The sequence below is a fragment of the Peromyscus eremicus genome, chromosome 7 (genome assembly GCF_949786415.1).
Source record: "Peromyscus eremicus chromosome 7, PerEre_H2_v1, whole genome shotgun sequence".
Classification (NCBI taxonomy): Eukaryota; Metazoa; Chordata; class Mammalia; order Rodentia; family Cricetidae; genus Peromyscus; species Peromyscus eremicus.
In genome coordinates this window covers 9,791,429-9,810,085 of record NC_081422.1, presented here as the reverse complement: position 1 = coordinate 9,810,085, position 18,657 = coordinate 9,791,429, and the positions used below count along the sequence as shown (strand labels likewise).

The following is an 18,657-nucleotide window of genomic DNA, read 5'->3' as shown; positions in this document are numbered from 1 at the left end:
GTTAAAAGTTTCTCTTAATGGAGAATGTGCTGGTTAGTTTTATGTCACCTTGACAGAAGCTGGAGTCATCTGGGAACAGGAATTCCCAACTGAGAAAATGCCCCCCATACAATCTGCCTGTGGGCGATTCTGTAGTACACTGTGTTTTGATTAACGATTGATGTGGGAGGGCCCAGTTCACCTCTGGGCAGGTGGTCCTGCAAGGTCCAAGAAAGCAGGTTAGGCAAGCCACAGGGAGTAAGCCAGTAATCAATGTTCCTCCAGGCCTCTGCATCACTTTCTGCCTTGAGTTCCTTCTCAGACTTCCCTCAGTGCTAACCTCTTTCCTCTCCAAGTTGCTTTAGGGCTCAGTGTTCATCACAGCAATAGGAAGCAGGCTAAGACAGAAATTGCTATGAGGAGTGGGGCATTGCTGTGACAGATCTGGCCATGTGTTTTTTGGGCAGACTGTGCTTTTGAACTTTATGCTGGAAAAGCTATTGAATATTCAGAGATCAGTGGCTAATCTGTAGGGGATCAGAAGAATGCTGAGAGTAATGCAGATAACAAAGGCCTGGGTTGAGAAGATTCCAAAGGAGTTTAAAAGTCCCTTAAAGGCTCTATCAGGGCCATTAGATACTCTGCATTAAGAATCTGTGGTTCTGGTCAGCTGGGGCTGAAGAATCAGTTGTGATTCTCAAGGGCTCAGATCCTCTGAAGTAAAAGCTTTGCTTGCTGGGAAAACTGATGCTGGTCATCTGGGCTGAAAAATTGTGATTGAGACCAGCATCACTGAGGTGCAATCTTCTAGGGAGTATTTACTCAGGGTCAACACACAGAAGATTGGTCCAGAGAGACCAAGGGTGTACCTTTTGCTGGTGCCAAACTTGATAATGTGTAAGAGTCACACAGGTGGTATTGGTTTGGAAGACATGAAGGGGTCATGGAACACAGCTGAGGCCTTGCACTGTGAAAGGCCAGGAGAAGCCACTGGTGAAGGTTCAGCCACAGCTGCAGTAGAAACCTCAGGATCGAAGGAGAGATGGAGAGCAGTTGAGGCTTGACACCATGTGACAGAGTAAAGAGTCCCTGAAGACAGCCCAGGAGAGGCTATTGGCAAAGGTACAGCCCTGTAACTGCAGAGTTCCCAGCATACTGGAGATGACAATACCATGGGATGACTAGCAAGGAGAGCATCAAGTGTAGAGTAGAGCTGGCCTCAGCCTAGGAGACAAGCTGTGTGTGCTGTGGATGGCTGTTCAAGCGCTCTGGAGCCCAGAAGATTGTGAATGAGTCCCGGAAGTCTGACACTCAGCTTCACACTGATGGACTTTGGCTTTGCTTTGGCTGTGAATATGCCCTGATTCTTCTCTTGGAGAAAGGAAATATTTAACTCATCTTTTGATTTTGATTACAGGAGCCTATTGTTAAGAGACTGAAATTTAAAAGGAACCTTTGATATTTCAGAGAAACTGAACTTTTAGTGTTTGAATTTTTAAAGACTGTGGCATTCTTAAAAGTTAGAATATTTTATATTATGATACTAATATTAAGATGTCATCTTGGAGCAAAAAAGAAAAAAAAGTTTATGTTTTAATAGTTATATATTTGTGTGTCAAGTTGACAAGGGATTAATTCTGTTGGTTAGTTTTATGTCAACTTGACAGAAACTAGAGTCATTTGGGGAAAGGAACTCTCGATTGAGAAAATGCTTCCATGAGTTTGGCCTATAGGCAAGTCTGTAGTGCTGTGGGATGTTCTGTATGGCAAATGTGTTGCTGACTAGTCAATAAATAAAACACTGATTGGCCATTGGCTAGGCAGGAAGTGTAGGCGGGACAAGGAGGAGAATAAAGCTGGGAAGTGGAAGGCTGAGTCAGAGAGACACTGTCAGCCACCATGATGACAAACAGCATGTGAAGATGCCGGTAAGCCACGAGCCATGTGGCAAGATACAGATTAATGGAAATGGATTAATTTAAGTTGTAAGAACAGTTAGCAAGAAGCCTGCCACGGCCATACAGTTTGTAACCAATATAAGTCTCTGTGTTTACTTGGTCGGGTCTGAGCGGCTGTGGGACTTGCAGGTGAGAGAGATTTGTCCTGACCATGGGCCGGGCAGGAAAACTCAAGCTACACTGTAGAACATTTTCTTGATTAATGATTGATGTGGGTGGACACAGATCACTGAGGGTGGTGGTAGCCCTGGGCAGGACTTCCTGCATGGTAGAAAGCAGGCTGAAAAACATACAGAGTGAGCTAGTAAGCAGTGTTCCTTCATAACCTTTTCTTTAGTTCCTTCCTCCAGGTTCCTGCTCTGATCTCCCTCAGTAATGAAGTGTGATCTGAGAATTGTAAGCTGAAACAAACCATTCCTCCCGGTTTTGGTCATGGTGATTTATCACAGCAATGGAAACCTAAGACAGAGAATATAATTTGACTTCCTTTCCTTAAGAATGTTTTTGTTTCATATTCATCAATGGTCCTAAACTTTGTTATACTTCCTCTAAAACACATGGAAATCCTTGGTGTTTTCCCTGCAAGAAGTTGAAAGTTCTCCACATATAAATATGTATAATTATTACTTATAATAACCACACAACTTACACAAGACTGCAGTTATAGCTGAGTGTACAGCACCTTCCTAGCATCTACAAAGCATTGGGTTCAATCTCAGGTACCACAAAAGTGGGGAAAGCGGGCATATTTATAAGTGAGGTATACCAATAGACTTTCTAATTACACCACTGAGTTGGTAGCTCTTAAAGGTATCATAAAAAGCACTCAAGAAGTTCAATGTCTCAGAAAATGGAGACAGGGTTACTAGCTAGGGCTTTCCCCAAAGCCAATGGAAAACACAGAGTGGGAGTAGAAGACCTTCTAGAGAGATTGAAAGGAGAGAGAGAAAGATGAATGGATGATGGAATTAGGTAGGAGAGTAACTATCCAGAGGGAAAGTAATTCCAATGTCTTCCTCTGTAGCGACCTTTCTACTGCACATGACAGGCCCTGAGGTGGTCCTGTGTTGCTGCTCCCTCCCTGTCTCCTTGCTCATAAAGCTTATTTGCCTCACTTTTGCCCTTTTACAGATTTCCCTATTATATAACCCAGGCAAAAGATATCAAGTCAGGATCTTTTCTGTTTCTTTTATTTTTCAAGATGGAATGTGTCATTGATCCACATTTCCTGAATAATTTCTAATTGTTCACATATTTACAGGACTAACTCTGTTTTAGAAAACGGCTGTCATGAGCATTCTTTCCACAGCATACTTCTAAAGATGCTGTGAGCAAAGTAGAGCTTCTGAAATGCCAGATCTTATGGATCCACTGGACTCTTTAGAATTCCCACTCTATCTCAGATACCAAATTTAGTGACTATCAAGGAAGAGGGGAATCACAGCGGGTTCCACAGCCTGAAGCCTCAGCATGCCCTCCTATCTTCAGTTACAATGCCAACTACTCAGCCCCAGGTCCTCAAGAAGATGTGGCTGTATTAGAATTGGTGATGCAGACCCTTTCCTCAGGCTGGCACCAGATGCTTCTTCACTCTTAGATCACAGGGTTTGTTTTAAAGAAGGAAAGCAAATTAGCAAAGGTCAGTCCTATATTTGACCCACCCTATACTTTGACCCACCCTAAACACCAAAAACCTACCCTGGAATATAATAGCTAATACTGATTCCCAATTTGACAGGATCTAGAATTACCCAGGAAACATATCTCTAGGGATGCCTCTGAGGGATTATCTAGATTAGGTGAATTAAGGTAGAAAAATCTACCTTAAAAGTATGTGATACTATTCTCTAGGCTTGGGTCCTGGACTGCATAAAGAGAAAGGTAGCTGAGCAGAATTAATCTCTTTGCTTCTTGACTTTGAAACAAGACAGGTTCTACAAGGTCCTGCCACAGGACTTCCTCACCATGATGGAGCATAGCACACACCTGTAAGCGAAAAAGAACCCCTTTTCTATTAAGACACGTCTGTCATTGTATTTTATCACAGCAATAAAAAAAAGTCACTTAATGTTAGTAAGGTTGCATACATAAAAGAGAAAGAAGAGGAATCTTTTGTTAAGGTACAGCATTATTGTTCAATAAAATCTCCATGAGGTGAGTAAATTCTTAGAGCATCAGGATGTCTATTCACAATAGAACAATGACGAACGTGGAAGGAAGAGGTGGCAGAAGAGGAAACATAAGAACAGGGAGAGGTGCCGGGCGGTGGTGGCGCACGCCTTTAATCCCAGCACTCGGGAGGCAGAGCCAGGTGGATCTCTGTGAGTTCGAGGCCAGCCTGGGCTACCAAGTGAGTCCCAGGAAAGGCGCAAAGCTACACAGAGAAACCCTGTCTCGAAAAAACCAAAAAAAAAAAAAAAAAAAAGAACAGGGAGAGAAGAGATTTTCTTAAGTATCACTGTCTACTAATGTCATCTTTTTGCTGGCATCCTCAAGCCTCCAGATTCTGCAGAATGAGGAGGTCTATGGTCTTACCTTTCTAATCCAGCCGCTCTCTTTTGACTGACTAAAGACTCTTCCTACTGTTTCTTTGACTTGTTCATCTTCACCTTCTTCTGTTCTTGCAATGGAGCAACATTCTTGGTACAGTTTGAATTTAAAATGTTTCAGTTTATGATAAATTCTGGTGCGATCAGCACAAATTCTGCCAACAATAAACACCTACATTGAGAAATAAATGTCATTATTTCAAATATGAAGTGTATATATATCACTTCTAATTTTCAGATTTCCCTTAATGGTAGAATCTAAAACATGTGTTTTTAATTTTATTTAAATATGTATATAAATGGTTTCTTTATCTTATCTATACAACCAGTAAAGAGAACCTGTACACCTACTATGCTCCCAGTATTGGGCAGGAGCTAGAGGCTAAGCGAGGATGCAGCACCTGTGTTAGGGAGCTTAGTACCTTAGGAGAAGGATGATTATAAAACACTACAGCAAATGCTATGCTCAGGATGCTACCAAGATGTCAGTCCATGTCTCTCTCTCTGTGTGTGTGTGTGTGTGTGTGTGTGTGTGTGTGTGTGTGTGTGTGTGTGCATGTATATATGAAGGCCAGAGGGCAATCTCAGGTGTCATTCCTCAGGCTCCACTAATCCTTTTTCTTTTGAGGCAGCATTTCTCATTGGCCTTGGGTCTTCCAAATAGGCAAGGCATTCCAGAGCTTAAAATATTTATTTATTTATTTATTTATCTATCTATCTATTTAAAAGATGCTGGGGATTGAACTCAGGTCCTCATGTTGCCATCTTCTATTGACTGAACCACATCCCCAGCCTCTGTCCGTGATTCCAAAAACAATTATTTGAATTTGAGAAGAAAGAAAGAAATTACTCTTAAGGCAGAAAAATGGACACACACAAAATCAGGAAAAAGCATGCCGAGTATGTATGTACACACTTTCTGTGTTTAATGCCCAGATTATGATAAATTGTACACATAAGCAACAACTAAAAGTGAAGCACTCTTACACCAATGTTAAGTATTATTAGTTGTTTCCTAAACATTCCCAAATGTAAAGTAAAAATGTTCTTTGTGTGCAGGCATATCTTTGGCTTTACTTCATGTGTCATGTGTAAGTAAGACATATTAACATTTTATTGTCTGCCTTGATTATATATGGACTTCTAGGACTCTGTGATGCATGTTTGTGAAATCAGTCAACCAGACTGATTTCTCTTTCATGTTTTGATAGTTATGGTTCGTTATACAGCTAAAACAGGAAGCCAACATCATTATACTGGTAAATTAAATATATCTTAATTCATACTATTTTCACTCTTTGTAGAAAATTCATCAAAATGGGCTCCAAATATCATAACATGATCATATCGTAACATCATAACATGATCATATCATATAAGAGCGAGAAGGCACAAATGTCCTAACTTAAGTATTTGTCTCTATGCTCAAGTGCACAAGTTTAGTACAAACTATATACTTTTTAATCGTCATCTACGCCACTTCTTTCTGCATCCACATGCACAGAAATACAAAGATGATGATGCTGTGAAGATAACAGGTCAGCAGTATGTTGCCAAAAAGGAGTTAAAGTTATATAATGATGACTGGGTTTGATGCATGGTTAAATGAAGCATTTTGGACATTTCATCATGTCCAATACTTTTGTTTTTTTCAAGACAGGGTTTCTCTGTGAAGCTCTGGCTGTCCTGGAACTCACTGTGTAGTCCTTGCTGGCCAGCCTCAAACTCACACTCAGAGGTTCACCTGCTCCTGCCTCCAGAGTGCTGAGATCAAAGGTGTGCACCACCATGCATGGCCTGTGACTTCTGGAGAGTCATGAACAAGCATTTATTCACCCCAGATATGGTACTCAAAAATACACCAAGGAACCATTCCACCTAAGTCTAACTTAGTGGTTTACTGAGTTCACTGGAGTTACATACAGGAGGGTGGATGAAGCAAAGGCAAGTGCAAGAGTGAGAAGCCCACCCCAGCACAGATGAGAACTCCTTCACAAGAACTGCATTCCTAGAACTTCCTGCACAATGTACAGTTAACCCAACCACCAATCCATTCCCCCACTACCCTTTCCTCCCCGTCTGGCAGCTGTTTCTGTTTATTTAGCTTTGGGAAGCAGTGTTGTGAGCATTAAGTTTCTTTCATTTCCTGAGTTTGATAAGACTTGCTTTTTTCTCTCAAGGCCTTGTGGTCCAAGGCCTCTTGTCCAACATAACACTACTGTAACTAAACTACTCACTCTGTGAAGACTCCATCTTTCATCAAAGCATATCCTTCCTTTCAAATAAGCTAATCTTTGGTAAGTCAGGCAAAAGAAAATTATCAAAAACAATAACTGTTTTACTTAACCCTCAAAAAGAACATGGATAATCCTAAGCTTTCAATTTTATGTAACTATAAGCACAATCACAAAGTAGAGACTTTGGTTTCCAAACAACATGAGAGCGGTGGGTGGAGGTGTGGACAGTCTCTTTAAGCCCCAGAATGTAAGTACATTTGTTTTTTCCTTTATTTGCATGCACTGACACAGTAAATGACAGTGATGGACTCTGATCATACTTTTATGGAAACTATTGAATTCTATGCCAAAACAAAAAAATAAAATGTTTAATGGTTTCCTTAAACTAGTTCTGTGAGATGTTTGTAAGTTAATTAGAATACAATAATTTTATTTTTTAAAATAAAAATTTACTGAAGAAAATTTATTTTACCTAGCATCATTTCAAAACATCCATAATAACTATTACTAACAACATCATCTGAGTGGGTGGTACTATAGCCTGCCATACATTCTTGTATATCAGACTATCATATCACTATTCTAATGTTTTATTTGTACTGTTTCTACTATTTTGTACCTCACTCCCTATCAACAATGCTTCAGTGAACTTTGCAATTATGGCATTTAATTTTACTACATTTATTTCCATAGAGTAGATGTATGGTGACTACAGCAACTCTGACTATGTAATCACCTGCATTTACAAATTCTTCCTCTAGGAATCTCACTTGTCATACGCCTACCAACTTTACATCTAAACAATGCTGATCCTATTACCTTTCTACATTTGATTCAAAAGTATTTCAGAAAAAAAAAGTATTTCAGTAATTTAGGAGCTATCAACGTGAATCTTAATTTGTATGTTCTTAAGGAGAACGAGCATTTTCTCATGTATTGAACTTTTCTATTTCCCCAATGTGTGACTCTGCTCTTTTGGTCTTCCCTGTTGTTTCCTTTCCTTTCCTCTTTCCCCTCCCCCCTTCCTCTCTTTTCAGATCCCTTCCCTCCCTTTTCTCCTGTCTTCCCTCCCTCCTTCCCTCCCCCTTTTCCTCTCTCCCCCTCCCCTTCTCTTTTCCTTTGTTTCTTTCCTTTTGTCTTTTTATTGAAACACAATCTCCCTGTATAGATCAGGCTGGTTTGGCATTTGCTATATCACTTAGACTGGCCTTGAATTCAGATTTCCCTGTCTCAGACTCCTAAATATTAGGATTTAGAGACATGTCCCATTATATGTGACCTTAATTTTAGATATCTGAATTAACCATTTTTAATAGAAACTTTATTTCCTCCTCAGTCATGTTAGAGTTCTATGAATAATTTTTTAACTCTACTTTCCCTCCAGGATTAGCTATATATAACAAAGACATGTTCAAATCAATATATTTGATCTATACAACCAAATATGGTTCTTCAAATATTCAATCACTTTTATAAGATTCTGGACTTCTTATAAAAATCATAGATGAGGAAATCAATATGAGGAAATTGCATATACAATATTGTTAAAAGAAGTATGTGTTATAGTAGTTTTCCAAACATTAAGGGCAATTCTGAATTAATTATCCATGTATAAATTTTTATAGTATTTTATGTATATGTGTTTGTGCCTGAGTGTATGCATGTGTATCACATGCATGTAGGAGCCCAGGGAGGCCAGAAGAGGGAATGAGATCTTATAAAACTGGAGTTATAAACAGTTGTGAGCTGCCATGTGGGAGCTGGGAGCTAAACCAGGGTCTTCTGAGGGACCAGCAATACTCTTAATAACTGAGGCATCTCTCCAGTCCCCAAGAATAAAATCTCTAAATGATTTTCCTATTCTTTATTGTAATGCTTAGAGGAATCTGGTCAACTATTGCCCAATAGTGCTCATGAACCATACTTCCCAATAAGTTGTATTTCCTCCACTTTAATAATGGAAGATTTAGCACCAAGTATCCCTCCCAAAACATACATTCTCCAAAGATATATAGGGTCACTAGAGAAAGTTTTCAAAGTATTTACAAATGCAGCCTTCTTACAAGTGAGATTAAAACACACAGAATCTATATTTTTACGAGTTCCCATTCTTGTCTATTAATTACTTATTTTATTTTTTAAATTTTGGGTTTTCTTTCTTTTCTTTTCTTTTTTTTTTTTGACAAGAGTTCTCTATGTAGCCCTGACTGTCCTGGAACTAGTTTTGTAGACCAGACTGCCCTATTCCTGCTTCTTTCGGCCTCTCTAGTGCTTGGATTAAAGGTGTGCACCACTATGCCTAGCAATTACTTATTCTTGAAGTTTCTCTCTGTCCAAATTTAATGGCATCTTAACTAGGTAAATAATTGCTCTAGACATTGATACACAAGATAAAATCTAAATTGTTTCTTTCTAGGATGAACAGCCATCTTCGATTACTTACCTAGAAACTACTAATTTCAATACTATGTGACATGAGGTTTTGACCTGGGCCACACTCTGCTTTGGACTTCAAAGGCAGCACTTGTTTCTCTTGCCCACGTGACCTTCTTCCTCACTCTCATCCTGTACACCCCAGCCCTACAATATGACTCACAGAGACTAAGAATATGTACTGATTTTATCTCACTGAATTAAGAGGGAATATGCTATATAATACATAATTTTCACCTTTGAAAATTGTACCCTGGGGTGAGGGGTGTTACTCAGCAGGGTGATTACTTAGCAAGCTGAGGCCCTAGGTTTACTATCTGTGACACACTAATAGAAAGAAAGAAAACCAAATGTACCTTCTTTCCTTGTACTCTTTTCTTTGTAGTGGTTTCTCTATTTGTGAGAATTACCTAGAGGACAAGCTATGAAGCCTCAATTTTCAAAATATCAAAAGCAGAACTTAGCAAAAGATACCTGCTTATCACGTGACATGAAGTCATCTGTTTCCATTGTCTTGTTGTTGTACAACTTTCCTGAGAGATGCACTGCGTATTTACAGTGACGATGCAGCCCACAAGCCTGGCAGGAGCAGTCCTCGGGGTTCTTTGGATGGATACTTAAGTTAGAGTAGCTTTCAACTCGTTCCTGCCGACAGTTAAAAATAATGAAGACTAAGTCAAATATGAATATACCAAATTATAACTCATTTTGGAAAACAGTGGGAAGGAATATAAGAATAAAACACATGAAATTTTTTTACTTGAAGAAGGTATTTTTAAATTGAAAAAAGAACTATTAATCTTGGCTATAAAAAACAGACAAGGAAAAACAATTAGTTTCATCTATCTCATTACATACAAATTACTAATAAGTAGTGTTTCCAATAGGCTTTAACTTACTTTTTTCCTAGTCTCACTGATAATTAGCATCAATGAGATATTAAGTAAAGTTGGAAGATGAGCAACAAAAATTCAGAATAGAGAAAGATGAATTTGTTTAAGCTAGTTAGAATTTGGAAAACAAGTTACATTCATTCTTCAGTGCATGAGTGAAATCACATTTTTCTCCAAACATCCTGGAAATAACTTAACACTCCTGTAGTCACCTGCTCTGTCTTATAAAAACAAGCACCTTGAAATGAATGATGTTCCATGTCCAGTGCTGATGGACCATCTAGTGACTGGATTACCACCCAATGAACAATGTGAGAAACACTGGTCTGCATGAGCAAACTGTATTAGACATGAAGTTACTTGTACATGAGTAACTGTGCTCACATGCAGGCTGTGCTAGATAGTCCTGCTCTGTTAGCAGTGTATTTCAATATCACAGTTGAATGAGCACACTAAGTATATTGTTAGCATGGTTACTAAACCACATTCACCCCCTACACCAGTCTGATGGTACACTGATCCTTTTTGTATTATGTGATCTGCAACACTATTCTGATTTACCTGTCATATTCTTCACACTTCACAGCCTGACATTAACAGACTAAGATCCAGACTTGCCTTCTTCCCTTCTTGCTTCTGTGGTGCTGTGGGAGCATAGTGAGATGAAAGCTCAAACAGCTTGGTATTTTGAGTGACTACTGTGAACAGAATGCACTCCACATGTAAGTGACATACACAATTTTCTGGGTTAAGCCAGTAAGTTTTCTTTATGTTACTTTATGTTTTGCAGTATGACTCAGTGTATCCCAAGACCTTACAGAATCATCTGTCTCATAATTCTGTGAATCTTATTGGTATTTCATCATGGGTTTTCTAACCTCACTGTCACCTGCCAGTGTGACAAAACACAATGTAACTTAGAGGTCTGAGTCTTGAAAGACTATTAAACACTGGCCTGAGAAAGTACCAGCTACGCAATACTACTTCCTCTGGTTACACTTTCCTCATTGTAAAACGGAGGTTAAGTAATACAGTTCACATGTAAATCATTTGTCAAAGGCTAAAGGGTCTTTAAAATTGTAACATTTTTCTTTGTATTAATGAAAATAATATTATAATAATTATTTCGTGCATTTTACCTAAAATAAATAAACACCTATTTTCCTTAAAAGCAGATGAGTATTTTTTTGCATCTGAGGAATAAACTGGGGATCCAGAGGTGTTAAAATCTACAGATAAGAAGATATGTATGGTGGTTCTAAATTCAAGCCATCCTTGAACTGGAAATCTTATAATTTGTAAGTCCCTGACTGTCCCTCCAACTGAACCATCTTCTGTCATCAGGCTTACTTCAGGCTGAAGAGTTCTTGACAAAAGGAAGTTTTCTCAAGTAAATGAGCACAGAAATTGATTTAAGTCCTAGAGAGATTTTAAGGAATTTGAATGTCTATTATCTACCATTCTTTCCTCTTATTAATTATTAGAAAATAGAATGTCAGCAGTAGGGGTACCTTTAAGTACCATATAGTACATCCTCTGCCATTAGAGATACTAAAATACAAATCTGGAGAATAACAAAGAATCCAGTAATTCTTATGTTAAAAAGTCAACTCCTCAAATTGCTAGAATTATAAAATCTCAAGTTAGAGAGTATGTCAAACACGATGTAAGTCAGTATTTTCCATAAAGTTTGATGGAAATCAAATACCCCAAGAGGGATCTGAAGTGATGGCTCCTGGGTAAAACTATTTGTTGTCACATAAGCCTGATGATCCAAGTTTGATCCCAGGAACCCACAATGGAAGGGAAAACCAGGTGCTGAAAGTTGTCCTCTTCCCACAGTGGACTGTGGCATGAATGTGTCCTCATTCACACACATTAGATACTCTCCACACACTTCAAACATACATATATACACAAAAAATATTTAAAAAAAACGGAAGGAATAATCAGTATCTCAAGAGAAGCAGCCTCATGGGATCCACTATTTTGAGAAATACTGCCGTCTAAATCCCCTCCTGGTAAACTTGAGGTATAAATTCATGAATTAGTGCTCAGAAAAGTGCTCCAATACAGAAGCCAGTCTAAGCTAAACACTGTTTTTTCAAACTTCTTCGTCTGTGTGACTTACTTCTAAGAAGAACCATCTTATAAGACAATCTCCTCATTTTAAAATAGGCTAAGCTCTAGAGATACTCTGAAATTATTTTAAACCACTTAATTATTGAAGACATTGTGTGGACATTTAAAACAATAAAAGACTTGAGAAGAGACCAGCATGTTGTTATTTAACAAGGCAGAAGGCCAACACTTCAGCAAATGATTCCATCTGGGTGGATATTAAAATCTTGAGAGGGCCACTGTCCCCATGCTCTTACCCAAGATTAAAAGGCAAACTATATACCTTATATTGCTCTTTCCATCGACTTCTAGAGACTAAACTCTCTAGACGGGGTTGAATAAAGCGATTATCCAAATAATGAAGAGATGTCAACATATCTTTTGCATATGTCTTCTTCCTGGCGCCAGCTGTGAGCAGACGACAAAAAACAGCAGAACACTTGAAATACTGAATTAGTTTAACACTACATATGTGTTAGAGTTTTAGAAAGATGATTGGCTAGTTGAAAATATTTGAAATTAGGAAATAGTTAATGAAGTAAATGGTTCATTTCATGGAAGAACAGGGGCAGAGAACAGGGCAGAGCTTTTGATAACCTCCTGTAAACATCAGGCTTGCACAGAACCTTTCACTTTCCTTTAAAACTGATCATGCTTTGAAGGACCCCTGAAGCTGGCTCCCTCCGTGATCCCGTGGTAACACCTGCCAACACCCTGGAAAAGCCTTTTCTGCTTTGTCTTCCCCCTCACTCCCTCATAGCATACTACAGTCAGTTTTGCTTTCCTAATTTGACTAATATTTTGTTCTCAATTTATATGTGTTTTGCCATGGCCTGTGATGCTAGCTTCATTTTTTTCCCACTTTCTTCAGAAATTTATTTCTAAATGAACATAGCTAATAAATTTATCATATTAAGTCACTACAAATTTAAATGCTATATCATGAATTAAAAGCCCTTCTTTCCACTATTAGCTCCTTTGAAATCTTCCTCCCCTCATCCTTGACTCATTACACTGTAATGACATTGGTCTTCCTAGTTGTTCTTGAATGCTCTTAACTCTTACTGTGATCCTAAGCATAAAACATGTATATATCACTGTTCTGGTTGGTTTTGGCCAACTTGACACAAAACTCTGTAAATACAAGGTGAGTTGTATTAAAAAAAAAACAAAAACAAAAACAAACAAACAAAAAAAAAAAAACAGGCTTAGCAAGCCATGGAAAGCAACCCAGTAAGCAGCACTCCTCTATGCCTCGGTTTCAGTTCCCGCCTCCAGGTTCCTTCCTGCCTTGGCTTCTCTCAATGGACTATGACCCTGCTGTGGGATGTTCTGTATGGCAAATGTGTTGCTCTGATTGGTTAGTAAATAAAACACTAATTGGCCAGTAGTCAGGCAGGAGGAAGTATAGGCGGGACAAGGAAGAGAATAATTCTGGGAAGTGGAAGGCTGAGTCAGAGACACTGCCAGCCGCCACCATGACAAACAGCATGTGAAGATGCCAGTAAGCCACGAGCCATGTGGCAAGGTATAGATTTATAGAAATGGATTAATTTAAGATATAAGAACAGTTAGCAAGAAGCCTGGTACGGCCATACAGTTTGTAAGCAATATAAGTCTCTGTGTTTACTTGGTCGGGTCTGAGCGGCTGTGGGGCTGGCAGGTGAGAGAGATTTGTCCTGACTGTGGGCCAGGCAGAAAAACTCTAGCTACATGACCCATTATATACAAATACAAGCCAAATCAACCCTTTCCCCCAAGTTGCCTTTGGTTAGTATTTATCATAGTAATATAAAGCAGACTATATACAGAAATTGGAACCAGAAATAGAATATTTCTGTGACAGAGCTAACCATGTTTTGGAAGGATTATGGAGATGTTTGGAACTTTGGGCTGAATAAGCCACTGAGTGCTCAGAGCTTAATGTGCTGTTCTGTGGGATCCTGAAAGATAAAAATGGAGGCCTGGTTTGTGAAGTTTCAGTCAAAGGACAGACTCTACTGGAGCCCTTTGAATGATACTTTGAATTAGGAATCTGTGGTGCTAGTCACCTGAGACTGAAGAAACAGCTGTAATGAAAAGACCAGCATCAATCAGGTGTAATCTTCTGGAAAGTGCTTCCTCAGGGTCAGCACACAGAAGATGTGGCCCAAAGGGGGCTAGGGGTATACTTTGTGCTGGCAGTCAAACTGGGTAATGTGCAAGACTCACACAGGTGGAACTAGTTTGAAGGCATGAAGGGGTCATGGAGAGCAGTTGAGGCTTGATACCATGTGACACAGTAAAGAGTCCCTGAAGACAGCCCAGGAGAGGCTATTGGCAAAGGTACAGCCCTGTAACTGCAGAGTTCCCAGCATACTGGAGATGACAATACCATGGGATGACCAGCAAGGAGAGCATCAAGTGTAGAGTAGAGCTGGCCTGAGCCTAGGAGACAAGCTGTGTGTGCTGTGGATGGCTGTTCAAGCGCTCTGGAGCACAGAAGAATGTGAATGAGTCCCGGAAGTCTGACACTCAGCTTCACACTGATGGACTTTGGCTTTGCTTTGGCTGTGAATATGCCCTGATTCTTCTCTTGGAGAAAGGAAATATTTAACTCGTCTTTTGATTTTGATTACAGGAGCCCATGGCTGAGAGACTGGAACTGTAGAGAGGCTTTGAACTTTGACAGAGACTTTTGATATTTTAAAAAGACTGAACTTGTTGGGCAGTGGTGGTGCACACCTTTAATCCCAACACTCAGAGGCAGGTGGATCTTTGAGTTCAAGGCCAGCCTAGTCTACAGAGTGAGTTCCAGGACAGCCAAGGCTACACAGAAAAACCTTGTCTCAAAAAAACAAAAACCAAAAAAGACAATTTAATAGTGTTTGAATTTGTAAAGACTGGAGCTTTTAAAATTTGAAATGTATTTTATATTAGATATCAATATCAATATGAAATATTATAAAGAAACAAGAAAGGAAAGGTTATGGTGTAATAGTAATATATTGGTGTGTCAAACTTGTAAGGAATCAATTGTCCTGGTTGGTTTTTATCAACTTGACACAAACCTAGACATATATAGGGAGAGGGAAACTCAATTGAGAAAATATTTCCATGAGACTAACTATAGGCAAATTTGTAGGGCATTTTCTTGATTAATAATGGAAGTGAGAAAGCCTAGCTCACTGTGGATAGTACTATCCCTGGGCAAGTAGTCACGTGTCGTATAAGAAAGCAGGTTAAGCAAGCCATGGAAAGGAATTCAGTAAACAGCATTCCTCTATGTCTTTTTTTTCACTTCCTGCCTCCAAGTTCCTTTTTTGGCTTCCCTCAATGAACTCTGACCTAGTATACATAAGCCAAATAAATCTTTATTTCCTAAATTGCTTTTGGTCAGCATTTTTATCACAGAAATATAAAGCAAACTAATACATTCATCTTACTCATGTTTCTGTTTAAATGATACTTCATCACATTATTTGACCAATCTGTCCAATCTTCATATATATGTATATGTTTTATATATATTATATATATATCAATCTGTCCTGGCTAGATGTCAACTTAACACATCTGGGAAGAGGGACTCTCAATTGAGAAGATTCCTCTATAAGACTTGCCTAGGCAAGTCTGTAGTACAATTTCTTAATTAGTGATTGATGTGGGAGAACCCAGCCCATTGTGGGTGGTGCAACCTCTGGACAGGTGGTAGTCCCAGGGTGTATAAGAAAGCAGATTGAACAAGCCAGGGGTAGTAAGCCAATTCTCAGCACTCTTCCATGGTTTTGCTTCCGTTCCTGTCTCCAGGTTCCTTTCCTAACTTCCCTTAGTGATGGAGTGTGACCTGAGAGTTAGAAGCTGAAATAAACCTTTTCCTTTCCAAGTTGCTTCTGGTCATGGCGATTTATTTCAGCAATAGAAAACTTACCTAATTCTCTCTCTCCCTCTTTCTCTCTCTCTCTCATCTAATTGACATTAGCTTCTCTTTTTATTGTCCAACTATATACTCTTTTTATTTTCACAATAAGTACATACTAATTTTAGTTCACATATTATGCTATCTACTTGTTTAATCACTTATTGTCTGTTGATTACTTTCAAACCACAAAATATACAAATCTAATGTATTCCTTACCTTTTGTGGTTTGAAATTACCATATCAACAATCCTCAAATAATGCCTGGACTATAGATGGCATTCCAGAAATATTTGTTCTATAACTTAGGAATAAAATCTTATTTAGGCCCTCAGGTGTTCAGCATAACATATGTATAGTCCATGAAATGTCAGATTCTGTGTTGGGGACATGTATATATTAAAGGTTTAATTTCTCATACTCTGATAAGGCAAGAAAACAGAGGTACATTTTCAATACAATACAAGAATTCTCATATACAGATACAGCCATACTCAGAATGTGAGTGGCATAAGTGAGACAATGAAAAATATTCATAGTTTTACAACAGAAATATTTTTACATTTATCTAGACTATCTATAATAAAAAACAATTACATTATTACAGAGAACAGCATGGACCAAGGCATAAATGCAGAAAAGGGCATGTGTCTTTTGGTGAAACTCAAAATTCTTAGAGGAACTGAGAAAGCATACGAATGTTGAGGCAACCTTCTGTTTTAGGGGTGTATGTTCTATATTCTCAAATTCACTGTAGAATCTTTGAGAGCAAGGACTTGTCACATACTTACCATCTGTATATCTCAAATAATATTAACAAGACTTTTATGTGAATGCACTTATAGTGTAGTTTATTTCAGAAGGAACAACTGGCAAGGTTTAAGAATGGTTTGTCTTGGCATTGTTTCATCTAATTTCAAAAGCTGCTTAGGAAAATGTAAAAAATGTTCCATTGGTACTATTAACTTACCATACAAGGTTTCCAGAAAAGATTCATCGAAAGCATTGATCAGAAGAGCATTCACAACTGTTTCAAAGTGAGTATAGTGGTCACTAAAAGAATCTGAAATTAATTTAAAATAATTATTAGGATATAACAGACAAAACTACTCTGTGACTGCAACAGGTCCCCTTCCAATGCTAGGAAACTGGTTACCACAAGTCACACAAAGTATGCTCATCCTGTATATGCTTTTGTGACTTGGGCAATACAAAATGTCTATTTTACAAATTTGGTGGTTTCTAACTCACAGTCTCTAGATGTCATCTAAAATGGTCCCAGACTTATGAAGGGAAAATTCTTCAGAGAATACTGAGAAGTATACTGTGAAAAATCAAAATAATACATGTTTACTTGAAATGATCAACTAGAGTGAATAAAAAAGGTAAGAAAGCCTCCCAAATAGACTGTTTAATATGCTTTAGTCTATAACATGCTACACATGACACAGCCCAGGAAACTACTACTCACAGAAACCTTAGCGGGCATAACAACTCCATTATCCCCTATCCTGCCACAGACGTAGGATTTTTCGACACCATGTTAAAGAGCTGTGCCTTCTCTTTTCCACACTACACACATAATGTCATTATAGTCTCTCTAAGCTAACCTCAGACATGAGTTCATCATGGTGACAGGCCAGGCAGTGGTGCTGTTCTTGTTACTCTGGGGCTAGACTTTACTCTGGGATATGGAAATGTTCTCTAGCAAATTCTCTCTCCCATGATTCAAATGGTCATCAAAGAACACTTGCCCTGCTGGAGGTGTCTATGAACTATGACTGGAAATGTGGAAGATGTTTAGTTAGGGACGGAGTAAAAAGTAGGACATATTCTTAGAAATCATGAATTGGCTGGGGTTTTATTTTCACCTGATTAAGTGGATTGAACATATTATGCTATTTGCTAAAAGGGCTTTGTAAGGTTTTTAGGCCTTCAGGGAAATTTCAGTCTCTACTTTATCCACGGAGTTGCTAAAGTTTAAATATCAACAGAAGTAATTTGTACTGAGTCTTAGACCTTAGAGAGCCTATCATCATTGAAAATTCCAAAAGTGCCAATTGTGTCATTAGAGGATACAAGACTGTACACACACACACACACACACACACACACACACACACACACACACCAGTAGCATCTAATGGGAAAGTAAAAAAACAGTAACAATTCAAAGAACTCACCTCTGACTTTCCACACTGCTATAAAATAAAGTTGGTATATAATTTTGAAATAAAAATTCATCCAAACTCCAACTAATACTTTTCAAACAATATTAAAGCAAAGCTCTTCTGGGGATTATTTACAGACATGTTGGGAAAAAGGTTAAACTCAACCACTTTGGGACTAAGTTTAATCATAAAGCAAATAAACAGCGATTTTTTTCTTTTAAACCTCACTGAACATGTTGGTCTTGAATGTGCTAATGCCCAGTGTTACTCATCTGCCATGGAATTTTAAGAGCTGCATCTCTATTTCTAAGGCCCTGGAAGTTCTCCTTCAGGAGCATGAGGAAAGGACAGAGATCAGCATTGCTTGGGTGTTTTACTTCCTAACCACAGTATCATCTTCCTAGCTATGCTCATCAGA

General features: G+C 38.6%; 1 protein-coding gene across 1 annotated transcript in view; it reads right to left on the bottom strand.

Moving 5' to 3' along the window:
• The window catches only part of Ccdc82 (coiled-coil domain containing 82), a 36,875-nt gene that overhangs the window by 3,803 nt on the left and 14,415 nt on the right, over positions 1–18,657 (bottom strand). The window contains exons 5-8 of the mRNA XM_059267305.1: positions 17,039–17,131; positions 12,454–12,578; positions 9,631–9,801; positions 4,473–4,658 (exon numbers count right to left, since the gene is read on the bottom strand). Of these exons, the coding sequence (XP_059123288.1) occupies positions 4,473–4,658; positions 9,631–9,801; positions 12,454–12,578; positions 17,039–17,131 (575 nt within the window). The remainder of the gene's footprint in view (positions 1–4,472; positions 4,659–9,630; positions 9,802–12,453; positions 12,579–17,038; positions 17,132–18,657) is intronic.